Source organism: Carassius gibelio, chromosome B25 (assembly GCF_023724105.1).
Source record: "Carassius gibelio isolate Cgi1373 ecotype wild population from Czech Republic chromosome B25, carGib1.2-hapl.c, whole genome shotgun sequence".
Taxonomy (NCBI): Eukaryota; Metazoa; Chordata; class Actinopteri; order Cypriniformes; family Cyprinidae; genus Carassius; species Carassius gibelio.
In genome coordinates, this window is record NC_068420.1 from 14,409,985 (window position 1) to 14,436,138 (window position 26,154).

Here is a 26,154-nt window from a genome sequence, read left to right on the forward strand (position 1 = left end):
CGTAATTGTGCAGCCCTAATTTGTTGTAAACCAAGCTGCTCTGAGATGCTGAAAATCGGTGGCTAATGAGCTGCTCACGTGTAAAAACACAGTGCCACGCTACACTCTGAAACACGCAGTGCATTCCTGCATATATTTATTTAATGGAGGAAAAACCACACCGTGCCATATTGTGATTTTGGCAGCATCCAAAATCTCATAATGTATGGTAGGTATTTTTTTGAATAAGTAATTACTTCGCGACCACAAGGAGTATGTTCTATATTGTATGAGTGTGTGTAGTATGAATGTAATGTGGATGAACTACATTCGCCATTTTGACAACATGTGACCGGCATCGCGTCCACTGCCATTCATAAATCCTATCCTGTGGCCTCATGGGATAGTAAAGTGTTCATCGTATGCACACTTCAGAATCTTGCAGGAAGTAAAAAAAAAAAAAAAAAGTAATCTAATTGCCTACTCTTTTAGGTGTACTATGAATTCGGACATACTTCTTTTGTCACATACTGTTTTTCATCCACTATTTAGTAGGTAGGAATCTGATTTCGGATGATTTCGATAACTCATTCAGCCCTAAATTATAGCATCAGTTACTTTTAAACTTAGCCAGCACTGACCTGCAGGGCATTGTAGAGCAGCTGATGTTCAAACTTCTTGATTCCCAGGATCTGCTGGAACATGTCGTACAGCTGTTCTTTGCTGAGGATGAGTTCGGATACAGCGCTGAAGGCCATGCGTCCCTGTGGCCGCCGCTGGTCCTCTTCTCCTTTGTAGATGGCGTCGTATTTAGTGATCCAGGAGCTGAGGACAGTCTCTTTGCTCAGGCCGTCGATCTCGGGCAGGCTGCGCACTCGACGCTCGATGTTCTTCTTGAAGATCTCGCGGAAGTCACTGGCAGAACAGCCTCCACTCTGTACCATGCGCGCCACTCGCTCGCTCTTCAAGAAGCCCTGAGGAAAGAAACCGTGACAGGGTCAATCCATCGGTACACTCATTAACACAAGGAAGTTTGATTTTTATTATCTTTTACGCATTACATTAGAAATTCAGTTTATACATAAAATGAATGCACTTCAATAATTTATATGAAGAAAGTGTTTTTCATTTCTGAATGAATATTTAATTGATAGTTATTTGAATGAACGAATGAATGACTTAATGAATAAAAATAAAAATATGAAAATAAAATAATAATGGATGGTAACACCCAGTGTTTGGAATAACGGCATTTAAAAGAGTAACAACATTATTTTTTCAGTAACGGGGTAATCTAACTAATTACTTTCCTCGTCGTTACAACGGCGTTACCATTACTGAAAGTTAAATGCGGTGCGTTACTATGCATTGATTTAATAAACTATGTAATCCGAACACACCCCTGGCTCACACAGCGAGTGAGCAGGTTGGTTAATAACACAGACAGTAAAGTTAATAACGAGATTATGATTGGCTAAGGCAGAGTCATGTGTTTCATGGTAGCCAATCAGAGCCAGTGTTTTTACATACATGCCGGCACACGTGCCAGCGGCGCCAAATACACACACACACACACACACACACACACACACACACGCAACAGTTACACAGAGATGCACAGCAGCAGCAGAAATGGCGAGTCAGGAGAAATCCGATGAAAAGTTGGCATTTTCAAGGTGGAGATATAAGCGCTACTTCAAATTCATTGTGGTCAAAACCAAGAACGTGCATGTAATGTGTACATGTAATGTGTGACACGCATCTACAAAGCTAGTGGCCACAAACACTTTTCTTCCAATGATAATACTTGAAGTGCAGGATAAAACTCTGTTGACGTGCAATAAATATCGAAAGTTATGTTCGAACACCTGTCTGTTCTACTCATTTCAACTGACTTGTGAAAACTGCAAAAAAAAAAAAAAAATACAAATTCTTTGACATACAGCAACTTTTTTTTTTATTTTTTTTTTTACAGTAATTCAAATAGTTACTTTCCCTGGTAATGAGTTACTTTTATTATAGAGTAATTCAGTTACTTTTTGGAACAAGTAGTGAGTAACTATAACTAATTACTTTTTTAAAGTAACGTTCCCACAGTGGTTACACCCCATTACGTTTTATTACCCTAAAGTCAAAAATGGTGTAAAATCTTTCAAAACCATATGAAACCAATATGGAAGTTCCTAAGAACTTGGCAGATGCATTCTACACTAGATCTCAACAGCATCTTTGTACAAAGGGTTTTTCCTGGACAGCTAACATCATTTACAGCACCTTTAATAAAGCTCACTGTACAGGTTTTGCACAAATTTGCTCTTTTTAAGGACATAATTACTTCACAAATGGGGTCTCTCACTCAACAAGTGTTTCCAGGCATTCATCATTACAAACCAAAGATACACTAGGAACGAATTGACATAAGCCAAAATTCGTTGCAATCTTCAAAGCGGCAGAGCAGTGCACTTTCAGAAAACACAATGATTCATATGAGAGAGGAAATGCCCCACTGCGAGAGCTTCAAATCTGCACAGAAGACCACAAAAACACTTCACCACTTTTCAGTAATTTTATTTATTTTTTTTATTCGGTGACCGTGCCTGGGGGAAACAGAAGCTGGTGAGGTGCGATGTAAGCGTCAGATGGAGATGAATCGCCGCTCCTAACCGCGAGTAATGGAGCAGAACAAAGACACTTCAGCTGCCTCGTCTCAAGAAGGCGGGGGAATATAGGGTGTCGAAACCGCTGCGATCGGGTAAGACGACAGAGATCGGAGCGCAACAGGAGGCAGTTCTCATAAAGAGGGAAGCTCCACTCAAATTGCTTTTACGTACTTGGACACCTGTAGAGACTACAAAGATCATATTTTTCTGTCAGATTTGAGGAATGTGTTCATTTTAAAACATGATTTTAAACATAAAATCTACATTCGACGTTAAGTGAAACAGAAATACAAACAGGATACATGCAATACGAAGATTCCAAAACTCTGCTTGGTGAATACAATACAGACAAAAGCTTTGAAATTCCTTATTGGAAATGCAAAAAGCACTTGCTTGTTTGTCCATGAACAGTTCATTGGTTCCATTAAAAGCCCATTCAAACGGTGATAAAAACAATGATATTGGATATCTTGCAGTGCTTCTTAGTACTTGAATGAGTCAGTGAATAAGTGGCTTACTTTCCCGTAGAGAAAATTAATAGCTTCTCCGGCCTCAAAAAGGACATGCAGGTGAAGTGACAGACAGGCGGTCATGCTGAGAGGAAACGGGCCTGCTCGTTTTCTCTGAAGCAGTCAAAAACTCAATTCAGGAAAACTATTCTGATACAGCTAGAAACAGATGTAATTCAGTTTCTTTAAAGAAATCTCTGTTATAAAGCCATCATTTATGCAATTAATTCACTTATCTCTTTTTATTTATTTTTTTATATAAAAGTAAACAATGAGAATCAGACAGCATGTCCTGTACTAGGACATATTATTTTACATATGTTTCAGTGTTGATTCTCTAGAAATGCCGATTGGTCAATACGGAGTTCGAGTTGTGATAAAGTGCACAATATGTTAAGTCATGATGTCAGTCACAATCTTTGTTTAATTTGAGGCACCACATAGAGGAATTGGCAACATTAATGAAATTATTAATTTAAATATAACAAATCTAATAATTGAACTACATATTAAATTGACAAATACAGTAAACGGTTGAGTTTCTAATCAGCTAAATATGACGGTGTTTTTGTACCGCGTTAAAAAAAGAATTCTAATATTACGAGATTGAAGTCTTGAGAAATGTTTTGAGAAAAATTATTAGAAAGTCATAGCGATATGAGTATAAAGTCAAAATACTGAGAATGAAGTAAATATAATGTTAACAATTTAAAAGGTGAATTAAATAAGCTTTTATATTTGGTTACTTATTTGCCTATTTCAAAAGTGATTAATTTTTATTATGAATCCTTTATGGATATGAAAAAAGACAATACTTAAAACATTTTCTTTTTTACTATTTATTATTTGAATATTTAAAAAATTAATATGTTTATAATATTAAAACATGTAAGCATTTTTATTAAAACAATAAGAAACCCAAGGCATTTCAAGTCCCCTAACTTCAGTATGGGCTACATTGAAACCAAATAAATTCCCTATTTACTGTTTTGCAGAGAAAATAAATGCTAAATTCAAGTTGACTGACAGGCAAAACTTAAAAAGGACCGAATGCTACTTTAAATGCATTAAATCAAGACAGCAAACTCAGTGTTTCAGACAGTTTTATTTCCTTAACCTCCTCATATTCAGCTGTCCAACCTGTACCACCTGTATTATTTCTACAGAAGACTGCGAGAGCTTATATAATATACGCCTCTACAGACAGTTGCAACTACACAATGGTGTCCAATGCCTCCATTTTGTGGTGGTGAAAATGTCAAACATTATTACTAATGAATCGGCCACCAAGGGATTTCCTCTCTCCCTGCTGCTTGACTTAATTGGTGGTTTAAAATCTCATTCAATTATTTATAACCAACAGTGTGCAGCGCTGTGCTCCGTCTGCAGTGAAGAGATTAATAAGATACAGAGCCATTTGTGTAATTAAAGCTAATATGAGGAATTAATCCTGGCAGAAGAATGTGGGAGAACATCGTAAGAAAGATTGTAGATTAGGACAGGAATCCCGGTCGAGCTGCCATGCTAACAGTAGGAGCAAGTTATTAAGGATGACTGTGAGATTAAATTGGCGTATTTGACTTCATAGGGGGCGGCATGTCTGCGATAGACACTAGGGAGAGATTATGAGCATGTGAGAGACAAAAAGTCTGGAGGGTGATGATTAATAATCAGAAAAGGTTTAGTTCCCGTTCAACCCGGTTCTTGACGCATACAGCGCTATGATTTCCATGAAACTGAAAAGACGGACGGAATGTCAAAATCCAGTCATGAAAATGAAACTTACATTTAAATATTGACAGTCACGGAATTTGTCAAAGTTAGAATAAATTAATCAAATCAAATCTCTATATGGACCAGTATCTGTAAATGTTAAGCCACAAAAGTTGGTTGAAATATAAATCCTGCATGTTCTGCACGTCTCTGTGTGAATGAATGAATGGCAGAAACGTGCGGGTTTGTTTACTACATAGACTGAAGCGTGTGACGCTTGCTGTAATTTCAGCATCTGTAGTCTCAATGAGGACATAAATACATAAACAACATCATCAGAACTGTTCTGAGTCACTTCAGAACGTCACTTCATTTAACCGTTTCATTTGAGTAAAACCAGTGTAAATTTAAAGGTATTAACGGTAACCCGTCAAAACAAAAGTTCATTTTTACATAGAAATATTTTATTTTTTTATGCTAGAAATATTACTATTATTTAGTAGAATGTATATGATACTGCTACTACTGTTGAACAAATGTATAAAACTTTTTTTAAGAAATAAATCACACAATATTTCTTCCATGTTTTAATTTTAATAGCAAATCCCTTTTATTTACCAAAAAATAAAATGTGTTTAAATTTCATTAATTAAAAGACAAATTAAATTTGGGTAAAACTTGTATAATGTTTTTCAAAATTATATTACATGTAGAAAAACTTTAAACACAATTGTTTATAGGTATAAAGAATGACATTGGTTTTATTTTTAGTGATAAGAAGTTTATTTTTAATTAGCATATTTTTGTGTTTTGCTTTGGTACTTAAATTGGTACTGAGCAGTGTTGTGGGTAACGCGTTACAAAGTAACGCGTTAGAGTACTCTAATTACTTTTTTCCTGAAATGTGTAACTTAACGCGTTAGTTTCGTGCGGAAGAAATCAGTAACTTCGTTATTTTTTAAATAAAAAAATCCGTTATTTTAAGGAAAGGAAAATCCCGACTGCAGCCTGCTTTTTGTCAGACAGTAGGCCTAGGTCTACTGTGCCACCTGCGGATGTACAGTATCAGCGGAGCCGAAGCTCTGTGATCGTAAAGTCAATGGCTGTGATGCGTCTGTGCCCTGCGCCTGACCTTGTGTGTGTGTGTGTGTTTTTTTTTTTTTTTTCGAACTCCCGTCTAGATGGCAGAGAGGACAGCGTTTGGTTTATGGAAGTACGCACATTATTTTCAATTTGTCAACGAAAAAGAAAAGAACATAACGGTAAAATGCACCCTCTGTGAGTGACACTTTAATAATAATTAGTTCGGCTATTAAGCTATTTGTCATTTGCCTGTGTGGCAGTGAAGGATTTAATTCGGTCGGTTTGTTATGATTTTTGTTTGACAGGCAGCTGTTAATTTCTGTTAGATCGTTGGCTGGCTGGTTGTTCATCATTTCTAAATGGATTTAAATCTGCAATCCTGTTTAAGGTTGTGTTTACAAGTAAGCATACTTGTACTTTGATAACTGCATTATTTAAAGTTAAAGAAAAATCAGGAGTTATCTTGTGGTGCTCATAATATACAGTAGCCTAGGCTACCCGGGCTGGGTAGGTGCGAATTTTGATTAATAATATGTTCTGTGATAATAAATAAATAAAACGCCATGTGGAATAGCCGATTGCTGACTGTCTTTCCTGTTATTGTTATCCTGCAGTGTTAATTTAGTCAGATGACTGACGTTATTCATTGTCGGGAGTCACGACTTCTAGGTGCATTTAAAGGGGCCGGGGGCTGTGTCTGTCATGTGTGAGCCGCTGAGAACTGCTTTTAATTTTTGGTAATGCATGAGTACTCTAACGCGTTACTTTTATGAATAGGTAACGCTGTATCATAACTGATTACTTTTAAGTGATGGTAACGTTGTAACCTAACTAACTACTTTCCAAAGTAACTATACCCAACACTGGTACTGAGAACTATGGATTTTCACTGGTATTCACACGGCACCGAATACTGAAATTTTGGTACACTAGTCTGCTTTATTGTCAATTCTTCCATATGTACAGAACACACATACAGAGAATTGAAACTGCATTAATTTCAGACCCTTGGTGCATACAGATAACACTAACAGAGCATAAAAATACAGATAGATACAGATTAAATATAGAATTCAACTATTCTAATAAGGGCATGTAAAAAAACTAAAACAAAATAAAGCTATATAAATAAAGCTCAGAGAACAGTTCTTTATTTAAATTGACTGAAGAGGTAGTTGAATGAGGTAGTGAGCAGACCAATGCCGCAGTTTGTTAGTGGGAGGGGGGAGTGAAAGGACCTAGGGATGTGGGAGCTCGGGGTAGGGGGCAAAAGAGGGGAGGGGGTTCAGAGTTCAGTCATGCCTGGGGCAGAAGCGGGGAGGGGAGCAAGGTCGGGAGGGAGATCAGTTTCCTGCACACCCAGTGTGCTGCTCACTCTCTCCACAGTCGCACCATTGATGGTCAGAGGAACATGTTGAGTGTGCACTCTCATTAAGTCAACAACAACCTCCTTCATCTTCTCCACATTCAGAGAGCGATTATTGTCACTGCAACACCCGGCCAGACAGCTTACCTCGCTCCTGTAGTTGGTCTCAACTCTGTTGCTAATGAGACCCACAACACTTGTGTCATCAGCAAACTTAAAGAAGGGGTTGGAGTTGTGTGATGGTGAGCAGTCGTGGGTCAGCAGAGTGAAGAGGAGAGGGGGCTCAGCACACATCCAAGGGGGGCCCCAGTGTTTAGTGTAATGGTGCTGGACGTGTTGCTGCCGAAAGTTTCATCACCTGGTCACTGGGAGGAGGTTGAGCCTTCTGTGCAGTGGTCTGTTTTGTTTTCTAAAAGCAATGAAAAAGGTTGTTCAGCTCGTTCAGCAGGGAGATGGTGCTGTTACAGGTCCGTGGTGGAGCCTTGTAGTCCTAATCATCTATATCCCCTGAAACAGGCTCAGAGTGTCTCTGCTGTCGCTGAATCGATGGGCTTTCCTCCTGGAGTACGGTCTCTCAGCCTCTCTGATGCTGTGGGATAGGTTGGACCCAGCTGTCTTCAGGCCCACCTCATCTCCAGCTCTGAAGGCAGTGTTCCAAGCCTTCAGGAGTCTGTAGACCTCCCCGTCATCCACGGCTTCTGGTTGGCCCGAACAGTTATAGTCTTTGTGACTGTTAAATCATCTGTACACTTGGTGATGTAGGCAGTGACAGTCTCAGAGTACTCTTGGAGGTCTGTGGTGTTATTGTGTGTGGCAGACTGCTTAAACATATTCCAGTCAGTGGTGTCAAAACCACTTGAAGAGCCTCTTGAAGAGCCTCTGACGACCCTTCTGCCACACTTGTATTTGTTTGTGAACTGGTTTGCCGACTTTAATGAGCGGTCTGTATGCAGGCATTAGCATGAAAATTATTTGGTCTGAGACACCAATTTGGGGGAGGGAGAAGGCCTTGTAAGCTCCTCTCTGGTTGGTTTAAAAAAAAAAATCCAGAGTGCTGTTTTGGGGTGTGTTTGTGTATTTTTGAGAAAACACTCTTTAAGTCTGCGTGGCTGAAATCCCCAGCTAAGGGGGTGGGCTGTATGCTGGTCACTGATGTGCTGGTACAGTTCATTTAGTGCCTCGCTCCTGTTGCTGTTGCTGGGAGGGATGTATACAGCAATGAGCAGTATGGCTGTGTATTCCCTCGGTAGATAGAATCGCTGGCACTTAATAATCATAAACTCCACCAGGGGTGAGAAGTGTTTGCAGACCACAACAACATCGTAGCACCAGGCATCATTGATGTAAACACAAAGCTCGCTGCCGCGGGTCTTACCTCCTTCGACAAGAACCTGGTCTGCTCTATAGCATGTCAACTGATCGAGAAGTCCGGAACACTGTTGCTGAGACATGTTTCCCGTGAACACAAAAACACAACAGTCTTTTATAGTCCTCTGTGTAGTAGTCAGATGTTTATTGTCCAAAGAGAGTACATTAGCCAGTACCATTGTGGGGATAGCTGGCTTGTTTGGGTTAGCCGTTAGCTTAGCCCAGATACCTCCGTGCTTACCCCTCTTCTGCTTCCTCTCACGCCGCTTGTGGCGCCTCTGCTGTGGGAGAAATGCAATATTGGGGGCTGGTGATGGTGTAGGCTTCAGAAGCAGACAGAGATCCTGCAGCTCTTTGGCCAGCGCAGAGTTTAACTCTAAAAATGTGGTTCTGCCGACATCGAGCAGAAACTGAGGACTGTATGCTCGCTTAAAGGAAAATGCCACTGTCTTTCCATATTCCACTATGTTCTTCCCTCAACTTAGATGAGTTGATACGTACCTCTCCCGTCTCCATGCGTGCACTCAATCGCTGTAGCATGTGGCACCACTATGCTGTCATTTAGCATAACACTATTCATTCTTTAGAATCCAAACAGGGATGAATTTAGTAGCTACCAAACACTTCCATGTTTTCCCTATTTAAAGAAGGTTACATGAATAGTTACACAAGTTAGTATGGTGACACAAAATAAACAGTGGTGATTTCCTAAGTGGGTAAAAAGTATGACTATAATGCATGGCGGAAGAGCACTTCAAAGCACTTCGACCTCAGCACAGTAATATCATCACTCCTGAAAACTCCTCATGTTGGTTGTATTGATGGAAGTTAGAGGGGGGGGGGGGGGGGTGATTATATTACTTCCTCGAGGTCGAAGTGCTTCAAAGTGCTCTTTCACCATACATTATAGTCATCATTATAGTCAACAGCGATTGAGACGGGAGAGGTACGTATCAACAAATCTTGAGGGAAGAACATAGTGGAATATGGAAAAACCATGGCATTTTCCTTTAAAGATAGGTGGACGCGATGAAGACATACAAAAACACTGTGACTCACAAGACAAAAAACAGAAAAAAAAAAAAAAAAACGGCTGCATGTGGACACACCGCCATCTTGGCCTAAGACCGAACAATTAAAAGTTGTGTTTTACAAGGCTGATAGGGCTAGGAACTACACTCTCATTCCAGCGTAATAATCAAGGAACTTTACTGCCGTACCATTGGTGTAGCAGGTGCAATGATATTATGCAGTGCCTGATAATAGTCCCCTGCAACTCATCGACTACACAAACTTATTGCCGGTCACACTGGAAGTTACCTAGCTCGGGACTATTTTCAGGTGCTGCATGATATCATTGTGCCTGCTGCACCCATTCATTTATTTATTTGAAATATGTATTTATTCATGCATTTATTTATTTTGCCTGCTGCACCCATTCATTAATTTCTTTACTTAAAAATGTATTTATTCATGCATTTTTTTATATATATTTATTTATTCCCACATGTATTTTTTTCAGATTTATTAATTAATTAAAAAAAATTTTTTTTGCAACATGGAATATCAGATTTTATTACAAATTAACTATATTTGTTTTTATCAAGTCATTTATTTATTTATTTATTTTTCTTGTTTTTTATTTATACATTTAATTTATTTTTAATTTCTGCACATTACTTAATTTAACTACCGTTTTTTTGGACTATAAGTCGCACCTAATCATAAGTCGCATCAGTCCAAAAATAAGTCATGACGAGGAAAAAAACATATATAAAGCGGCTTTCACATTTCACTTTACGTTCCACTGACTTCCATTCATACGCATACGAATGTGTCAGACCTGAAACGCAAGCTCATGCGAAAAATTTAGCATTTCGCTGTGTTCGAAAGTTCACATTTAGTACAATATAATAAGACGCTTTCGACGAAGTCGCAAAAGACACAGTACAAGCACAGATTAATCCATGTTGTGATAAGTGAGGAGAAACGTTTTATAATTTTTTTATTGCTTAGTGTGTATATATTTATATATATGTAGAGAGAGAGAGATAGTACAATATAATAAGACGCTTTCGACGAAGTCGCAAAAGACACAGTACAAGCACAGATTAATCCATGTTGTGATAAGTGAGGAGAAACCGTTATATCTTGCTCATATTCGCAGCGGCATGCGAAATAATTTCACACCAAGAGAAAACATTACCATCTACAGCCGCGAGAAGGCGATAGGGTATGTAATTTAAAGATACTAAATACACTTTCAAAATAAATGATAAAAAAATAAAAATAAAAAATATTAAAATGACCATTTTAAAATGAATTAAAACATTGTTATAAGATATATATGCTACAGTTTAAAAGTTTTCAAAAATAAAATTCAGAGAAATTACTTATGTTTACCAAGGCTGCATTTATTTGATCAAAAATATAGGAAACAGCAAAACTGTACAAAATTATTAAAATTTTAAATAACTGTTGCCGCCTAAACGGAATGCTACAAATCAACCATTTACAGGTTCCTTCACCTATACATACATTCGACAGCAAGGCAACTCACTAGACTTAAAATGAGCTTATGTAAGAATCTTGATCTCTAACACAGGATATGGATGACTAACAACAACACTCCCATGCCAAAACCGAAATGTACAAAGTGTGTAGCGAGGTGAAACGGTTTGTTTGGTATCAAATTTGAACAAATACGAAGCCAACCAAACTAAGCCTGGGGGCTGCGATTCACTACTGATATACCAGACTCTTCAATAGTCAAAAGTTAAAGATTGTTTATAAAGCTGTCTCATAAGGTCTGGAAAAGACTGAGTGCAGCAGACCGTATTATACGCTTCCTCATGAATAAAACATAAATGTTATTCGTACTGGGCAGTGTGAAACATTGAAAACATTTAAAGCTTTTTCTCCCTTGCTTTCTCACTCCTTTTTTATAATCTAGATGGAGTGACACAATCAGCAACTATAGGATGGCTCATAGCTCCAGACCTTGAGAAAATAAATGAGTTGCTCATCATGAGCTAAACTCTTTTGTTTGATCTCTTGAACGATAAGCTATCCCCTTACATGTGTATTTATATGAATACAAATGTTGAGTCACATCTTCCACTGCCCAAAAACCTGCTCCATTTATATATCTATTGTGTTTGTCCCTTTTCAAAAATTCGCTAAAGCGTTTCCTCTTATCAGGTTTCCTGTGAACTCAAGCTCTGCTCTCGGACTCGCTCCTGGCAGTCCGATTATTCACATCTGAATGGAAATCTGTGCTTCTTTTCCAACCTCAATCGTTCTCTGAGAAAAAAAAACTGATGGGGAATCACCTCAAACCTGAGGAGGAAATATTTTGTGCACCGTTGATGCAGTTTCGAAGACGTACGGTGTAAGTTTCCATTGGCAACAGAAAGGGACCTAATGACAAACAGTTTGGCAAGACACAGTATACCACTCAGGAGAGTTTCGATGAGAAAAATCAGAGAAATAAGAGACTGGAGGTAATTAGCAGGACAGGATCATGTCTGGACATATGACCAGTCAGAGTCAACTATCCTCTCTAGTCAAAACCCCAAAATACAGAACTACAGTATATTCCAGCCTGGTCTCATTGTTTATATGTAGGTATTAGTACATAACGTTTACAGGCATGATGGAATATTTTTCCTACGCACCTATAATTTTTTCAGGTGTGCTAAGTTTGTGTTGATTGAATATTTAAAACATAAAAATAGCTAAAAAGAAAAAAAACAGCTAAAAAAAATGTAACATATTTACAAATCTATTGTATCATTACGATATTTGTATCAAAGCACAACAGACGGATAAGTGCAATCACAATCATTTAAGTTGTTAATCACTGAAAATATTATCTAGACTATTATCCAAATCCAATCCGTGAAGGTGCACATTTCGAATTCAAACACAGCTTACCAAAAACACGCATAAGTGAAGGATTTGATGCTTATGGTGGCTGCTGAGGTCGGAGACGAAGATCCCTAAATAAAGGCTTGAGTTTGTTCGTTTTTCTCACAGTCGAATGGATTCTGACAATTTGGATTAGAGCGCACAAATAAAATGGATTCCTTTTGTAGTCATGCGTTTTTGCTGTATTTTATGGTTCTATTGTCAGTCACAGCATGTCGGAAAAAACACCATTTGTGTCCCACGGCAAACAAAGTAAATATTACATGATACGCAATGGTTAAACGATTGCAGAAATGTTATTCAATTTAAGGATTTAAAGTGTAGCCTTGTGGAACATTGTGTAATCTTTGAAAATAAATTGACAGCCAAAATCAAACAGAACGGAATTAAATGTTATAATTTGTTATAAACTAAAGTTTAACCATTTAATAATGCAATTGAAAAAAATATTGCCATTGATATGACAACTGAATACAATAATAATACATTTAAAGCATGTAAAGTTCAAACGCAAATAATTTGTATTTAGGTGTCGTCAATACGTCAGTATTGTACACTTAAATGCTTAAAATATGTCTGCATTTACATTTAAATTCTGAAATGTGTAAGTAAACATACGTTTTGTCAAAACCATATTTTTACATCAAATACATATGAATCATCATGAGATCCCGCTGAATATTAAGTTTGTCTGGAGAATCTTTTAAATGCAAAGAAAGTGTGGAGTTAAGTATACAACTGGAACCAAAAAGAGAAAGGCAGAGAAGTAGTGGGTATAGGGAGTTTTTCCATTAGTTTTGGAGGACAAAAGCAGAGCAACGGTGCAAATGAGCGTTAGAAGGAAATGTAGAATGGGATTGAGAGAGAAAGAGGGCCAAAAACCTATACTTATGACTCTGACAGGCTTCAAAGTCAGCGCCTGCAGCTATTCTGTTTGCAATGCTGTCAAACAGTAATCCAATTGAGAACCACAGGGTGGTAAACACATGGGAAAAAGAGTAAGAAACAAATGTGAGATAGAGAGAGAGAGAGGGAGAATGTGGAGGGGCAAAGGGAAAAAAAATCCCAGCAGATCACTACAACCTCAGGCTGAATGTGTAGAGAAATGCCCTGGCTAAAGGGCAAACAACTCTGAACAAAACAAACATATCGGGACTCTTGTCTATTGTGTTGCATGTTTGTGTTAGGAATGTGTTTAAAGGAAAAGCCTGGTTGATTCCTCAAGACACCCTTGTAAGTCAATGATGAAAAAGTCAGAAGCAGAGGGACTGGTCAAAATGTGAGGGTCGCACAACCCAGACACGATGATAAATCAACCATAGAAGTGCTTCATGTTGGTGTTTCATTCTGCACTCAAAACGATTCACTACTTTTCATTGCCACGGTAAACATAATGGCATACACATTCATTTTTTTTTTATTAATTAAGGTGTGGGCATATTTACCGTGTTCAAATCAAATGATGTTCAAAAATGAAAATTCTGTCATTAATTTCTCACCCTTGTGTCGTTTCAAACCTGTAAGACCTTTGTTCATCTGTGGAACACAAATTACGATGTGACACTGGACCACAAAACCAGCCTAAAGTAGCACATGTATATTTGTAGAAATAGCCAATAAAACATTATATGGGTCAAAATTATTGATATTTCTTTTATGATAAAAATCATTAGGAAATTAAATAAAGATCATGTTCCATGAAGATGTTTTGAAAATTTTGTAATTTACAGTAAATAATCATAACCGTAAATATATCAAAACTTAATTTCTGATTAGTAATATGCATTGCTAAGGACTTTAGGACATCATTCAAATAGTCCATGTGAGATAAGTGGTTCAACCGTAATGCTACAATTATACTTTTTGTCTGAAAAGAAAAGAAAAATAATGACTTTAGTCAACAATTTCATTTTCTGGGCTTTGAACGTGTCAGTTGCATTGCTGTCAATGCAGGGTCAGAAAGCACTTGGATTTCATCAAAAATATCTTAATTTGTGTTCTGAGAATGAACAAAGGTCTTATGGGTTTGGACAAAGCAGCAACTCCCATTTGCTCTTGTGAGGCCAACAAGGAAGTGACTTAAAGGTGACATATTATGCCCCTTTTTACTATATTTACTAAAAGGTTGGTAGATGCACCGGGGACCTGATTATAGCGCCTAAAACCTGGAAAAGTCAGATTTCATGATATGTCACCTTTTAACTGTAATTCACTTGAGTGACAGGTGGATTGCCGCTGCGGTCACTCCCGTTGAGATGTGCTCCCGCCTCTTTGCCCATTTTCGATTTTCCGGGAGTGACGCACGTGACGTGCTGCCAAGATGGCGACGGCCGCCTCCGCCCACTTTAAGCTACAAAATCCCTCTTCGAAGCCTATGGGTGACGTCACGGTCACTACATCCATGTTTTTATACAGTCTATGGTTTGAACCGACATGAAGGACAGTAATTAAATGACAGAATTTTCATTTTTGGGCGGGACCATCCCTTTAAATTCTCAAAAAATATATTATTATTAATAGTTTAGGCACAATTTTACACTTTATAAATAATAAGGTTCAATACGTTAACATTAGTTAATGTAGTAGATAACATGAACTAACAACCCTTCATACTCAAGGGATAATTTTTTTTATTAATTATACATTCGGGCCAAGAGGCACAGGACTTCTTCACGCCACAAGCACAAACATTACAGACTACTGTGCTGCATTACACAATCAGCCATCCATAAAATGGGTCTTATTTTATCATAACAACTCATAACTACCAGTTATGGCCTTCAGGTGACTCAGACAGCCCTTCTATATGGCAAGAGGGCTGACTTCATTACCTAATACAGCAAATCCTAAAGCCTCTCAACACTAATTTCCTGCCCCGTCTACCCTCGTCGAGCACAGCTGACATCATTTTCATAAACAGCACTGAGAAAATAAGTGATCTAACCTGCGGGGACCTGAACACAGCTTCTGCTCGGCATGATTGGCTGTTTTTTCCTTTACAATAGAGAGAGGCTGAAGGTTGAACTTGTGAAGGCATTTTATTACTGTTGCCGGTGGGCTCTGAAGTGGACGTGTTAGCATGAATGGACCCAAAAGCATTAAAAATAAAGTGCACAGTGAACTGAAGGAACCTTTATTCTTTGAAGAAGTGTTCAAATGTATTTGTTACAATTTCTTTTTTCAAGGCCATGGTAATTTTAGGTTAGTTTTTAATTATGTGATTACCATGTCTAATTTAAATTTAAATCAATGCTTCAGGAGTGAAATTAGAGAAAACACAATTAAGCAAACTATTTAGGAATGCCAATTAAACAGTACTGGGGTGCCTGAAGAATATGGGCGCCTTTTAACTTATGCAAAACTGCACGACTCTTGGTAAAATTAAAGTAAAAGGTCATACGGTGAGTAATGCACCCCAGGATCGATTTGATTCTCACCCCTTTATCCATATCTGGCCCCCAGTTTCTCCTGACCTTTCGGATATCCTTCTAATTCCACAATGGCTTTCTCATCACGCAAAGCTGCAGAGGATGCTGTGAAATGTTTTAGGTGTGTGTATTTCAGCCATGTCCAGCATGTAGTCACGAGCTAGTCTCACAGTCCATCCGCTGGCCAGTTGAATACAAAACTGAACTGGAGTGTACTTCTAAAAACTGGAAAGCTAAAATCTGATAGAAATCTGCTAGAAACAACATAAAAGACAGAATATTTTTTAGATTTGCTTTATGGCATCTTTTTTTATGACTGAAGGCGAGTATATACTACTGATGTCTCTAGGAAATGTTATTTTTTCCCCTAATATTTAACCATTGACTATAGCCATTCAACATTACAGTATAATTGACAAATATTGGGTAAAGAGACGATATAAGAAGAAAAAGAAGTTGGCTTCACTTAGCAAACAGATATTTCCTTCAGTTATCTCCATACTTAATTATACCAGTTAAAATGTATTGTATAAGCCAGGTGTACCAAAACTCGGTCCTGAAGGGCCGGTGTCCTGCATAGTTTAGATCCATGCCCAAATAAACACACCTTAACAAGCTAATCAAGCTCTTACTAGGCATACTAGAAACCTCCAGGCAGGTGTGTTGAGGAAGATTGAAGCTAAACTCTGCAGGAATTTTGCCCTCACTTTTGCTTTAATAGTGTATGCTTGATGTTTAAAATAAATGTTAAAGTAAATGCCCCAATAATTTTTGTTTGTATTATATTTACTATTTAGTGTTAATCCAAATGCATGCACTAATTGAGCAAACAGCAATCAAGATCATGCAACAGAAGTGCGCACTCTCTGACTTTCACTCTCTCTCTCTCTCTCACGCATCTCTTGCTCTCATTACTGTCAAATAAATTTAGTAACTTGTGCACTGTTTTGCTTTCTTGCTTTTGACATATCCTACCGAAATACAAACTTTCCACTGATGTCTTTATTATATTCGCAATGTATGAAAGCACATTCACTCTCTGACAGCAGATGGCGCTAAACTGGAGAAAATGCAGCCCTCATCCTGTAAACCCCATAAATTAAGCAGCTGCACTACTTTCTAAAACATATTTAAATAATTTTAAATAGCCATTTGGATTTTGTGAATTTGCTATGGTGTTCATCACAGTGCCAAATACTTAAATATTTAGACTAAATAGGCTATTTATTTTCCAACTTTTTTTTCATTTTAATCTGTACCACAACATGCCCTAGATATTGTTTGAAAGTGCTTTGATTCTTTATTGTTCATTCACACTTTACATTAGGGCTTCATTAGTTAACATAAACTGCCAAAGAAAAATTCTTCTGAACATTTATTAATCTTACGTATTCAAATATTTAATAACACATCGTTAAAATCGAAAGTTGCAGCTGTGTTAATGAGCTGACATGAACTAAGAATTTTTAACAAAGATTAATAACTTGTGTAGCAAATGTAGCTATTACTCAACTTCTTGTAAAGTTATACCGATTGGTGTAAAATTGGTGGTTAGGTTAGTTATACCGATTGGTGTTAATATGTGTAAAACTTTTAACTTTATATATGTTTCTGTATTGCTTTATAGTATTTAAATGTTCAATTATTTTTGTTATAAGAAAAAAGTTATTTAACCTGTTATACTGAATTATGACCACTGTGATAATACCATATATCGTGATAAAAGCATTAGCAATTAACTACGACAGGAACATTTGATACCATCATATCTCTAACACACCCACACACACCCACACACACACACATACATAAGACCTCATAACTGTTCTGCTGTAATCGCTGTTTGCAGACGCATCATGAAATGCAAATCAATGTCTAACCTTTATATAATGTGTTTTTTTCTGGATTTTGTGGTTGGTATTCTGTCTCTATATGTTAAAATCATAGACTGTATAATAACATGGACGTACTGTCGGTGATATCACCCGTAGATTTCTGAAGCCATCGCAATCTTGGTAGCGCGACACCACGCGTCATTCCCAGGTAATCAAAAATGGGCAAAGAGGTGGATGCTAGATGCTGAAACCACACCCATCTAGCTGACGTTGGTGACAGCAGCACCAATCGACCTGTCAATCAAGTGTCCACGCCCTTAATTATGCAGAACTTTAAGGCTTAATATAATTTAAATGGACAAGTTATTTAAAAAAAATCACCCCCTCAAAGTTGTTATGAAGGGCTGAGTTAGCTTTATAGACCAAAACCACATTTTGTACCAGGCTGTAAACATTAATCATGGTTTAGAGCTTCTTCTTAGAGCCGAGAACGCTGTTTGAATCTCTAAATCCATTTGGACTGAACTGTGTTTGTGAACTGAAGATTACTTCAACATTATCTTTCATTATGTGAAAGTGATTCCATCAAGACACAAGGGCTCTTATCGCCCAAATAATTTCTGAGAAGAGCACATTATCGAAACCAGTGACATGAATGACACAAAAACTCAACCAGCTCTTTTCTAACAAATTTCCCCCAGCAAATGTTCTTTCCAACAAGCATCCAAGTCAATAAAACTTGGCTACTTGTCATGTATCAGTCTGACAGCCAGTAAAAATAAATGTTATATTATCAAAAAAAAATAGCACAAGAAAATATGATCATATTACCCCAATTTTACAGTCTCTGCACTGGCTACCTATTAAGTTCCGCATCAGTTACAAATTATCATTACTTACCTATAAGGCCCTAAATGGTTTAGCTCCAGCGTACCTAACTAGCCTTCTACCACGTTACAACCCATCACGCACCCTAAGGTCACAAAACGCTGGACTTTTGGTAGTTCCTAGGATAGCAAAGTCCACTAAAGGAGGTAGAGCCTTCTCACATTTGGCTCCCAAACTCTGGAATAGCCTTCCTGATAATGTTCGGGGTTCAGACACACTCTCTTTGTTTAAATCTAGATTAAAAACACATCTCTTTCGCCAAGCATTCGAATAATGTATCTTTTTAATTGTGAGTGTAGTTGCATCTGATCAAAGGTGCATTTTTATTCATTACCTTGGGTTAAACTAATTTTACTTTGTTGGATCAGCAGCTATGCTAATGATGTCTGTATTTGTTTCTATGTTTTGCCACGGGATTCACATCCCGTGGTAACTAGGATTTACACAAGCTCCAGTCTGGATCCAGAACACCTGAGAAGAGATGATGTCACCCCCTCAGAGGACCCCAGAAGATGCTAACCCTGAATGAACAAACAGAACTAACAATTATTCCTAAATGTGTGACTTAATCATATAATAACTTAATTAATAATATTGATAGTTCATCGTCTAGCTGACTACGTCTTGTATTATTATTATTTTTTAGTTTTTCTAAAATCCTGTCAAATGTGCACAAACTACTAGCTACTACTAAATATTGTAGAAACATAATTTTCTGTAAAGTTGCTTTGTAACGATTTGTTTTGTAAAAAGCGCTATACAAATAAACTTGAATTGAATTGAATTGAATTCTCCACAAAGGAGGAAAGTAATAGCACACCTTTCTTCAACAAACTGTATGATTTGATGTATCATTCTTGTCTGAAGCATCAATGGAGCAGCAATGAGAGATGCCCTAAAATGCTTCAATATGCCCTAAAAAGCTTAGATTAGGTTTAAGGCTTTGTCTGAATCTCCAAAACAAATTTAATCAATATTGTTCTGAGGAATGACCTGAGGTCAAATGTCTCACCAAAGGGCACAACATTTTTTTTTTACTTTCCAATTCACAAGTCAGAAATCTCACCTATAATGACCAACCCTGAAGTTATACAATCAGGCTTCCACCACCCATATGGTGCCATATCATGACTTTTACATTTTATTAGGCCGTAATGGGAAGGTTGATGTCATTATTGATCAAAATAAGTTTATGGCAACATATTGATGCCATGCACAATGACAAGCAGCCACAGTCAATAAATGGCAAAGGCTGAGGACAGAGGAGGAGCTCATCGGTTTACACACAATAGCTCTATTATTATAATTGAAGATTATCTGACAGGTCCTCAGAGTGTTATAAAAGGAAGTGTGTTCTGAATCACTGCGTTTCTGAGCTTAGTGCAGTACAGAGCGGCTTAACTTGGAAAAATCAGTCCTTTATCAAACACAAACAACACGCAGCATCTGCAAATGCAGGTTATTAGAGGAGATAGAAGATTGTGGGAAATAAACAGGTTGGAGGAAATATGCTAGACAACTGGAAAATAAAAATTAATGAATAAATAAAAGAAAATGGCAGAATATTCCATGTTTTCTCAAACCTGAATTCCAACAGACAAGTCTGAAAAAGAAATGTATAAATATACAAAAAAAAAAACAACATTTACAATTTTAGCTATCAGCCCAAATTTTTATCATAGTAAATAAATACATAAATCCATGTAATCATAGATTAATTTTTTTTTATTCAGTCCTAAATTTACTTTTGAATTACTTTTTAATTTTTTAAACATTATTTTTTATTAATTTTATTTTTACTTCTATCCTTTTTTTTAATTTTTGTACTAATAATTAATTGTTGCATTTATTAAAAAAAAAATCTTAAATTTTTGTCACGTGTATCAGTCTAAAATAAATAAATAAATAAACAGAAAAGAAAAATAAACTTCAAATTTTTGATCATAGTATATAAGCAAATAAATCCATATATTAATGTGAAAACAGTAAAAGCAATTATTGAGAAAAAAATAAATAAAAAATAATTCTAAAATACATATATTTCAACATTTATTTTTGTATTAATTTACATATATTTCTTATTTCTATTAATTTTGACTTATTTTTATTTACGTGTCCATTCATTTTTTTTTATAATAACTGATTCGTGTGTTCATTTATTTTTATATTCATTTATTCCCACATTGTATATCTGTATGTAAATATTGCCACATTTATTTTAGTTTTTTTTTCTATTTATCACTGCATTTCTGTCTCTTGTAGGATAATTAGGTAAACTTGTCTTGCTTACCAGTCTCACTACCAAAGGCCCTGAATCATCTCAGGCCTGTAGTTCCTCTTGGCTTCAGCATCGGTGGGATGCTCCCACGTCCTGCAAACCCACTAAAAATATCTCAGCAGAAAGGAGAGGAGGGGAGGGGATCTGCGGGGACTAATCCTACATCTTTAATTCACAGCACATTCTGTCATAATCAAAGAAAGTGGTGGCAGGCAGCTCCTGCTTGACTGATGTGCTAATGAGAGTTATGAGTACACCGTGAAGATGAGAGCTATTTTTTTGTGTCAGAAACATCATTTTTATCACTCTTTAGAAAGAGCATAGATTCTCTTTTGAGTATTTTTTATTAGGGTTTTTCATTTCTGGTCACCACACAAAGTCCGTGACCCTTTATGATCCAGTCTCACTTTGCAAAAAAAAAAAAAAAAAACCCAGAAGTGACTCCAGTTTTCCATACACCTTTGAAACGATAATTTAGGGGAATCACTCTCATATTTAAAGACACGTTTGTGTGAAAGCTCTGAGATACAACAGGCTGCTTGGTAACCTGGCCTGTCCTCATAAAAAGCTGTACTGTGTGTCTGTGTGTGAGATCTTCAGAGATGAACTCAGTCCTGCTTGGCAATAGACAGGGGTTACGCTAATTGACTGTGAATGAGTGCTGTATTCTGCTGCATCAGTAAAGTTCACAAAAGCATTTTCTGAGAGCAGAGTTAAAGAATAACTAAATGCTTTAATTTGAGCCCAGTCCACTCACACTGAAGTAGTGCCTATTAAAATATTAAACGTAGAAGGAAATGAGGTGAAAGCAGGAATAATATAATCGTAGCTCAATATTTAAACTAATGGCAACATTACGCATTTGCTTATACAGTTATTAAACGTTGATTAAATATCAACGATCTGATAAGCTGAAACTGTTTATTTGCTATTGTTTACACCCATACCAGGGCTCCAGGCAAAAATAACAAAAACAAATAAATTTAGGAGCCATCGGCTCCTGTAAGAAACAAAATTAGGCATTAAATGATTTTTTCTAGGTGCCACAGAATTAACGTGTTTAATTAAAAACATTTTTCATCACTTTGACATTTCAGTCGTACTGTCATGTGTTTATTTCTCATCTTTTCGTGTCTTTATTAGCATTTTAATCCATCTTGTAGATGTCATGGAATCTAAGTTTCACTTAAAGTGGTAACTAAACGTCTTTTCCAACATGGGAACTATTTACGGTCACAAATAACAAATTCAAATCTTAGAGGTTTATTAAGATCCTTCTATTTTCTATTGAAACCCACAATAAACTTTAAAACATTAGTAAGCTTAATGTATACATGTAATCATCATTTATTGGGTACTTCAATTGGGAGGTGGCTGTCCTGAACTCTAACCCCTGAATTTCAACTTATGAAAATGATATTGAATTAATTTGTGTATTTTTTCCATTGGGCAAAAGGGATCACATAATCCTCATATTTGGTGCAAATAAACAAATTTTTAGTATAGTTATGCAATTTAAGTCATGTTTTAGTATGAGCTAAAATTCTGTAATGTGATGTGGTTACGGTCACTACCGAAAATGTGCTGTCACCCCCGAAACATGGGGTGTTTTGTCAAAAATAAAGTATACTGAATTATAAACTAAGATGTTATGATAATCTTTGGTTTAATGTATATTCAAATGAATTAATTCTTAACTTTGAGATCAACTTTTTATTTTTACGAGGAAAAATTTGATTCAAAATACCACTTAAAAAAAACTTAAATTACATTTGAAATATTGTAAAAAAAAAAAAAAAAAATATATATATATATATATATATATATATATATATATATATATATATATATATATATATATATATATATATATATATATATATAGCTCAAAATATACCCCAGCGACTTAAGACTATATAACATTCTTATATTTTATATTTACGATAGATTTACACTTAAATATTTGTAATATTTATAATATTAAAATGTAACATTGTAACACATTTTTAATGTGTTAATACTTAATTTATCTTATGAATGACAATAGTTTGATCTCCATTATTTCTTATATTATTTATTTGTCCAAAAGTTATAATTTTTAAGTAAACATTAAATCCTTATATATATATATATATATATATATATATATATATATATATATATATATATATATATAATATTTAATATTTAAGTTAATATTTATGATACATTAACGTTTACATTTAAACATTTGCTATATTTACAATTTAATCCAAAATTGTATTTAAATATTTATTTTAGAATCATACATGCATATTCTTATTTAGGAAATATATACAGCAATAAATTATTACAAAAAAAATGCATTTTAATATATTAAATTCTTAAACAATTCTTCTGAATTCTTTAAAAAAAAAAAAAAAACACACATAAAACCAAAAAATTATTGGAAAGATGATGGATAAACAATGGAAAATTGGACCGATGATTTAAACCCTTTCCTTCAAAGGTCAAAGCGAAACTCTGTAGAACTGAGGTGAGAAGTGGGAGAAGATGTTCAGATGGTCTACATTTACTTTACTGCAGATAATAAAGCACTCAAATTTATTCTGCATGACTGTGTTTCAGAAGGATAAAAATATTTCAGTCTAGGTGTGAAATGTATGTGCCAATCATTAGCAAAATATGAATTAGTTCAAAATGAATCTTTAATTTATGTAGCCGCCTACATCCTGGATGTTAAAATTGTACACAAAGAACAAGAAAATGAATCAAGGAACAAGAACATGAATCAAATGTCATAGAGTGCAAAGTGTGGCACTGAAGCTCTGTATCATAAAAATAATAAACAATTTAGATGCACATCCTTTTGTTCTCTCTAATGTTTCTGTACCTAGAAATGCACCACTTGAAAGTATAAACAGCTTTTAGGATGTTTGATTTAATGAGTTCCTCACACAGTAGATTTTAACAGTCAAGTTCTGAGGAAAAAAAATATTCTCAATAGGCAATTAATTTTTAAGAATAACTTATTAACCTTTAAAAAGATAGACGTGCTGGATGGAAGTAGGAGGCACAGAGGCGAGAGAGGGGAGAGAGGAAAAAAAAAACCTCCGGTTCCCAGACGCACTGCTGCTCAGCCCTCCACCAGCTGGGTGATCTCCTCCGCGGTGCCTGGCGGTGGCACTGGACGGCCCTCGGCGGACGGCACGACACTCCTCCGCCGCCCGGTGGACGGCGACGACCCCTCCGGTTTTGGGCAGCCGGCAGGAGTCCCCCGTTCCCTGCTCCTCCCCATTCAGGCGGACGGCAGCAGGCTCCGGCTCTCTGGCGAACGGCAACGACTCCTCCGCTCCCTCATGGATGGCAGCCGCCCCTCCACATCGCGTGCGGCCGGCAGCGAGCTCGCCCGTCCCCGGCAACTCGCTCCAGCCCACCGCCTCGAGCGTCCATGGCGGCATCCTCCTCGCCAGCTCGATGGCACCGCGGATACACCACAGCGGCGAGGGTTCTTCAGCATCGGGAAGAAGGAGGCGGGAACCGGTGGACAATCAACTGAAACTTTAATTATTCAAAATAAACACAAAACAGTGCACCAGCCCCTCACGGACGACTGATGCGCTCAAATAAAAAGCAAAAGCAAAACATAAAATAAAGCCCAGGCCTGGTCCTCTCTCGTCCTTCACGGTCGTCACTCCAGTTTTATATCCTTCCATCTCTTACGTGGGACTCGATACTGGAGGTGGGGCGCAGGTGTAGCTCATCTCCAATCACTACACCTGGCCTCACTCCTCGTTCCCACGTCCCTCGGCCCCGCCCCACTCATCACAATAGTACTAGACACAATTTTGAAATACATAGGCCTGCACTTTATTGGCTGAATAACTGGCGCGAAGATGACGCACAAGCTCAGTCTGCACATAGAGATGGAGATGGCAAGAGAAAAGATGAAGGCGCTGTTTCTGGTAAAACATGATTTTGACGACTTCATTAAGTTTTGTTTAATAGAAAACTCTTTTTAAAAGATTTTCGTTTTATATAAATTGTATCTTAATTTTGATCAATGTTTTATCAATCAATTGCCCGTATTTAATAAATAATAAGCAACTATATAGCAGACAATGTAATAAAACACGATCACTTGAAATGCATGTGAACTGGAGGGCAACGAAACTCAGCTTGTGCCTCACAGATTTGAGAAATATAGGATTCATGGCGAGTCCGCATCGTCAACTTCATCTTTGCAGCGACACAGAAAACACCAGTTTATTACTTAACAATTAAATGTCTCCTTGCATATTTTCAAACCAGCAGGCCATTCAGGGTTGAGCGAGACCCCACGGAATGAGTGAGCGGAGCGGAATATATGGAGATCCGCTCACGAGCTCTGATCGGAACAAACCCGGACCTCACTGTCTGCTGAACAGAAACATCAAAATAGACATAGCCAGACTAGACTATTTAAGCTCAAATTATGAGCTTATTGACGATTCTTGACAAAATTAGAATATATTAAGGTTTTTGTTTGTTTGTTTGTTTTTTCTTGCCTAGTTCCTATACGTCTATGGCCCAATGATGCTACGATGAGCATTTTCTACTTTTAAAAAATGCGGGTCAGGAAGCAGGTCGGGTACAATATTTTCTTTTTCTTTTTTTGCGGTCCGAGTTGCGGGCGGGTTAGTTGAAATCGGTTGGGTGCGGGTAGTTCATACATTACCCACGCATCACTGCTGCCCACTACTCCGGGTGTGTGTTCATGGTGTGTGTGTGTGTTTTCATTGCTGTGTGTGAGCACTTTGGATGGGTTAAATGCAGAGCACGAATTCTGAGTAGGGGTCACCATAATTGGCTGTATGTCACGGCACTTTCTTTTTCACTTTTTAACGGGTTCCTGGTGATAAAATAAATAAATAAATAAAAGATAACTAACCATAACTGCAGAGAAATCTCCACCAATCAATAAAAACAAAAGATACATCAAAAGAACAGTTTAGTTCAGTGCAACACTGTAAATCATGTAATAGAATCTTCCCTACGCTTTTAAACTACTTAATTATTTGTAAATATTTTGATTATATCGTTTGCAAAGCATCATGGGATTGTAGTTCTTTCCCCTCATTAAAAACCATTATGTAAAC

At 36.9% G+C, this 26,154-nt stretch overlaps 1 protein-coding gene across 7 annotated transcripts in view; it reads right to left on the minus strand.

The window, feature by feature from the left end:
- cadps2 (Ca++-dependent secretion activator 2) overlaps positions 1 to 26,154 on the minus strand; it is a 122,803-nt gene that overhangs the window by 76,268 nt on the left and 20,381 nt on the right. For all 7 annotated transcript variants that reach the window (XM_052597786.1, XM_052597785.1, XM_052597784.1 and 4 more), the window contains exon 3: positions 621 to 953. In XM_052597786.1, coding sequence (XP_052453746.1) covers positions 621 to 953 — 333 coding nt within the window. The remainder of the gene's footprint in view (positions 1 to 620; positions 954 to 26,154) is intronic.